General features: G+C 60.4%; 1 protein-coding gene across 1 annotated transcript in view; it reads right to left on the reverse strand.

Annotated features, from left to right (window-relative positions):
• Positions 1 to 141: 141 nt before the first annotated feature.
• Positions 142 to 5,531, reverse strand: part of SYMPK (symplekin) — a 40,040-nt gene continuing 34,650 nt past the window's right edge. Inside the window, exons 22-26 of the mRNA XM_008048663.2 lie at positions 2,758 to 2,945; positions 1,489 to 1,665; positions 1,200 to 1,295; positions 547 to 894; positions 142 to 375 (exon numbers count right to left, since the gene is read on the reverse strand). Coding sequence (XP_008046854.1) covers positions 238 to 375; positions 547 to 894; positions 1,200 to 1,295; positions 1,489 to 1,665; positions 2,758 to 2,945 — 947 coding nt within the window. The 3' untranslated portion in view covers positions 142 to 237. The remainder of the gene's footprint in view (positions 376 to 546; positions 895 to 1,199; positions 1,296 to 1,488; positions 1,666 to 2,757; positions 2,946 to 5,531) is intronic.

A 5,531-nucleotide genomic window follows, 5' to 3' on the forward strand; every position in this document is an offset into this window, starting at 1 on the left:
GGGCCGCGGAGCTGGTTTCCGCGCAGGCGCAGCTCCGCGCCCGGAGGCTCCCAGCAGGCCCCGGCGCGCCGAGACCCGCGCAGACCGCGAGCGGACGCCGCGGCAGGCACGAGACCGCACCCACGCCCCTGACACGCCATCTCTTTTAATCTTTTAAGGCAAAGCACCCGCGGTCCAGCCCCGCCCGTCGCCCAACCCCAGGTCCCATCCCGCTCCCTTCCCACCGCTTAAGCCCGGTCAGCTGTTCCCCTTGGTCTCGGGATCCCCGGCCTCCTCCGCGGCCGGGCTGGGGGTCTTCACGGCGTCTTCGCCGGCAGGGGCGAGGGTCTGGGGGCTCCGCTCCTCCTTTGAGGCCAACCCCCCCGCTGCTGCCTCCTGGCAACGGGAGGAGGAAAGGGGGCGCGGGTCAGAGAGCGCGGCCCCACCGCCACGCTTCCCTCAGGCTCGGCCCAGGGCGCGCCCCGCCCGCCCCAGCTCTGCAGGCACTCCGCCCGCCCTGGCGCGGACGCTTTCCTCGCCCTGCGGCTCTGAGGCGGTCGTCCCTACCTTAGGCAGGGGCCCCTCGAGACTCGCGTCCAGCAGCGCGGCCTCCGTCAGCCCGGAGTCCTCATCCATGCTGATGAAGATGGCCGGGGTCTCGCACTCAGGCCCCTCCTCCCGGAACTCCATGACTTCCTCGGACGCGAGAGGGCCCTGCCGGGCCGAGGAAGAGGAGGGAGACGAGGAGGAGGAGGAGGGGGCTCCCACTCCTCCAGGCTTCAGCTTCTGTTCCTCCTCCAGCTGCCGTTTTAAGGCCTTCTCCTGGGCCAGCCGCAGGCCGATGAGGTCCTGAGGGGGTCGGGGTGCTGGCGCTGGGGTCGGGGCCGGGGCCAGGGCCAGGGGCTCCAGGTCGTCCTGGGGGCGGGGAGGGGGCACAGCAGCTCAGAGACGGGTGCTCTTAGAGGATGGTGGGGAAGAGACCACCCCGAGGCAGAAAGCCCGAGGGAGAAGGGACAGCAGCTCTTCTGTGGGCACAGGGAGGAAGGGGCACTCGTCCCCCACTCCCACTACCTTTCAGCAGGAGCGTCCGTGCAGACACAGGTGGCTTGAGTAGCCCCAGTCTCTGGCGGCGGGGAGGAGGACGGGGTGGCCTTTGCTGGTTTGGGGTGGGAGGCACGGGGATTGGGGGAATCCAGATGGGTGGGCTGCAGGGCCCTCACCTCTTCCAGAGGCCCCGCAGGTGCTTCCTTGGCTTCTGGCTCCTGCTTGCCGCTGGCCTCCAAGATGGCCATGATGGAGTTGGGGACATGTGCTTGCTGGGTGAAGAGTAGAAAGGGGGTGCTGGAGAGAGCCCTGGCCCTGAGATCCCCTTGGGACCCTCAGATCATGACCCCTGACTCTTTAGAGCCCCTGGCCTTCGTGGCAGTGCAGAACTTCTCTGCCCTTCTCCATCCAGCCCCCCAGGCCTGGACCTGTGGGGCCACCCACCCCACACCCAGGGGAGGGTACCTGGTGGGGTGTGAAGGAGCGGACGTGGGCCAGCAGGGGCTCCCGGAGCTCGGGGCACTTGTCAAAGACGGCTCCCAGCTGCTGGGGTGGTAGCTGCAGGATGACCTGGAAGCTCTGGGGCTTGGTGCGCTGGCAGCATTTGATGAAGCCCTCCCACACTTTGGGATACTTCCACACCTGGACCGGGCAGGGAGGGGTTGTCAGGAAGGGCTCGCAGGCGGCCACCCCAGCCCGACACTGGCAGAAATGCCTTGCCTAGTCCATGCCCAAATCCCACCCTCCAGTAGATTCCTCTGGCTACACACAGCCCTGAGGTCCCTTTCAGGGCTCTGTCTTCCTGATCTTGGCAGCTAGAACACGAAGGCAGCTTGGGAAAGGGGCAGAAGAAAACTGAGCACTGCCCTTTCCCGCCCTCCCTGACTGGGCCAGGCTGTGTGGACACCATCTCATCTCACCCAGGCCTTGAGAGGGCATTAGCCTTGCTAAACGGATGAGAGGGGGAGGGGTGTGGGGACTTGTCCAGGATCACACAAAGACAAAGGAGCGCATTTGAATCCACATTTAACAGCTAAGCCAGATGTCATAAAGTGGCAATCTGCAGGCCAAATCCAGTCGGGCTTGCAGATGGGTTTGTTCTTGTTTTATCATAGTATTTCTTTCTTTTTCTTTTTTTTTTTTTGAGTTGGAGTCTCACTCTGTCGCCCAGACTGGAGTGCAGTGGCTGCTCAGCCTCGACCTGCTGGGGTCCAGCGATCCTTCCACCTCCGCCTTCCGAGTAGCTGGAATTACAGGTGTGTGCTACCACACCCGGCTAATTTTTTGATTTTATTGTAGAGATGAGGTCTCGCCTGCCCAGGCGGGTTTCGAACCCGTGGGCTTGGGCAATCCACTCACCTCAGCCTCCCAAAGGCGCAGGATTACAGGCTGAGCCACCGAGCCTGGCTTATCATAGTTTTTCTAAAACCCCAGACTTCTAGTGCTTAAAAAAATGGGGCCGTCTTTCAGCTCTGGGTTGCAACCCAGCTGGGTCCACAGGGCAAGGGGCAGCCATCCTCTCCCGGAGGCATACCCCGAGTTGACCGCTGCTCCTGCCACTCAACTGCCCTCCCTCAGCACCCCGTAGCTGGCCCAGTTAGAGACCCTGGAGCACTGCATCTTCTTTGCAGAGCCAAAGTCTCAGCAGGGCCTGCTCGGCTGCCACAGGGCTGACTTCAGCTGCCCTGCTGCAGCCTATTGCCTGGGGGCCTGGGGCAGTCAAGGGTGGGTTACCTGCTTCATGATGAGGCGGGACAGGATGTTCATGACGAAGCCCCCCAGGCGGGGGTACATGGTCAGGGACTGGATCACGGTCCTCATGAGCAGCATGGGCAGGGGGCTCTGCTCCATCAGCTGCTGCATCACCACCGCCAGCACCTCCGATGTGTACACGTTCCGCTCCGCAAAGCACAGGTTGGTGGCTGTGGGAGGTGGAGAGTGGGCCTGTCCTCTTTGCCCAGCTGCCCCCTGGAAGGTGGGAGCCCAACCGCCCTGAGAGCCCCAGTCCTGCTGTCTGCCTGTGAGTGGAAAAGCTAGCCCTGACTTCCCGAAGCTCCCAGGGAGACAGAACCACTCTCCCACCCAGCAGAAGGCCCCTTCTGAGGGCGCAAAGCGGCCCGGCCCTTGGAAGGCCTGCGGGCTTGGTCCAAGGGATGAGGCATGCCTGACTCCTGGAGCCCCAGATTGGAAGGAATGCTGGGAGGTATGGGGACACCATGGACCCTTTGAGGGCAACCCTGTGAAAGGCTGAGGTGGGCAAGCCATGTCACCAACCCCCGGGGAACTGCTGGGGCATGACAAGGGTGGCAGGGAAAACAGTTACTCCCACAGCCTCCCCTCCCCACCAGAAGATAGGAGTTCCACAGACCAGCTCCACTGGAAAGCTGCCCAAGAGGCTGCCCACCCCAGACCAGGACGTAGGGCTTGCACTGGTGCTGGGATGGTGAGGTGCCAGGTCTGGGGTTGTGGGAGAGACACAGGCACACAGTCAGGAGAGCAACTGGGAAGGGGAGCAGGAGAAGGATGGGGTACATGATGAACCCCCTTGCTCGACAGCCACTGACAGAAAGGCCCAGAGGGCTGGCACAGCACGAGCGCCCACGAAGGCAAGCCTTGGGGTCTTTTCCCAGAGAGGGTGGCACTGCCCTGACCTGTGCTAACAGGGAGCCCCTAGGAGCTGCCTTTGAAGCCCTTCTTCACCAAACACCACTTGCCATGTGAGTCTGTCAACCAGAAAATCTTTATTGAGCCAGAAGAGAGGCATCCCCATCCCTGAGGCGCTAAAGGGGAACAGGGGTGGGTGGGCTCACAGGAGAGGATGGAGGCGTCACAGGTATAGGCAGGCAGAAAGGAGGCTGAATGGACAGAGGACAGAGTGCAGGAGGTGAAGCCCTGCCAGAAACTGAGGAAGCACCCACTCCTCCGGGCTGGGCCACCACTGGGACCCACCTGCCCTATCACCTAAAAGCCTCTAGAATCGACTTTCCTCTCCTCCCTGTCAGCTCTGCCCAGTCTCTACCTAGGCCTTTCCTGTCCCCCATACAGCCCAGAGGTCTTTGGAAAGCTCAAATCTGCCTGTCCCCTCCCACCATGTTCTCAAGAGATCAAGGCCTGTGAGATGCCATATGTGTGGGCGCAGGCAGTTTCCCCATGGCTGTGGCCTGATCTCTCTTGACCAGGCCCCCTCCCTCAGTCCTGATATCCAGCCAGGCTCAGCACTCCAGTTCCAGGACCAAGCCAGTCAGCGCATCTCTTGGCCTCTGCTTCTGTCTCCCTTACTCCCTCACATCCACTCATCCTTCCCTGGTCTCAGCTTGTGTGTTCTGTCCCTCAGGAAGCTCTCCCTGACTTCCCACACCCAGGCTGGGTCAGATGGTCCCTCTGGGCTGCCCAGCCCCAGCCCCATTCTCTCTGAGTTGTTAATTGTCTCCCTCCCCGACTGTGCGCTTTGAAAGTACAGGTCAGCAGCTGTTCCTGCTGTGTTCCCAGCTCCATCAACACGGCTGAGCAGAGGTGCTCATCAAGTTTTCTTAACTGCTGGAACAGATCACTGAGGGTGAGTCCATTATAAAAAAGCTCTCCAGCCGGGCTCGGTGGCTCAGCCTGTAATCCCGCACCTTTGGGAGGCTGAGGTAAGTGGATTGCCTGAGCCCGCGGGTTCGAGACCCATCTGAGCAACTTGGCGAGATCTCATCTCTACAATAAATCAAAAAAATCAGCCGGGCATGGTAGCATACGCCTGTAGTTCCAGCTACTTGGAAGGCTGAGGTGGAAGGATCACTGGAGCCCAGCAGGTCGAGGCTGCGGTGGCAGGGAGCGGCCACTGCACTCCAGTCTGGACAACAGACTCCAACTCAAAAAAAAAAAAAAAAAAAGCTCTCCAGAGAAAGACGGTGGTTGACAGGGGAGCAAATGCCAGGAATGACTGGGAAACTGAGGATTCCAATGGACACAAAAAGGACAGGATTTTGCTACTTGGAGCTTACAGTGTGACTGGGAAGACCAGCGGTCCCAAGCAGGAGACAAACATGCTCTGGGAACAGGCTTGGGTTGGTTGCTAGGTTGACAGCTGGTGGGTAAACCTGCTGGTGGGCTGCCAGGGAACGGAAGCTGTGTGCAGGTCTGGGTATATGCAAAGAAAACGGTGGGTTGGAAAGGGCAGGCTGCCATGTGACCTCTGGCAAGGCCCTTCTTTCTCTCCTTGGACCTGGGCTGGTCAGAGCTTCTAATCTGGGTCCATGAATGGCCTTAGCAGGCGGGGTGGTGTGGACAAGCACCCTTAGTTGTATGCGAACTGTGTGAACATACTGTCCTTGGGAATGAGAGTGTGCCTCAAAGGGGTCAGGGAGCCTAAGGCCACACTCCTAGACTGTAACCTTCAACACCCCTTTCTCCCTGCTCTCCTCCCACCAGAAGCCTTGGCACCACCTCAGTTTTCATGTGGGTTTTGCATTTTCTTTTTTTTTTTTTTTGAGTTGGAGTCTCACTCTGTCGCCCAGACTGGAGTG

Source organism: Carlito syrichta, unplaced genomic scaffold (genome assembly GCF_000164805.1).
Source record: "Carlito syrichta isolate Samal-C Ts95f unplaced genomic scaffold, Tarsius_syrichta-2.0.1 Scaffold126482, whole genome shotgun sequence".
NCBI classification, from domain to species: Eukaryota; Metazoa; Chordata; class Mammalia; order Primates; family Tarsiidae; genus Carlito; species Carlito syrichta.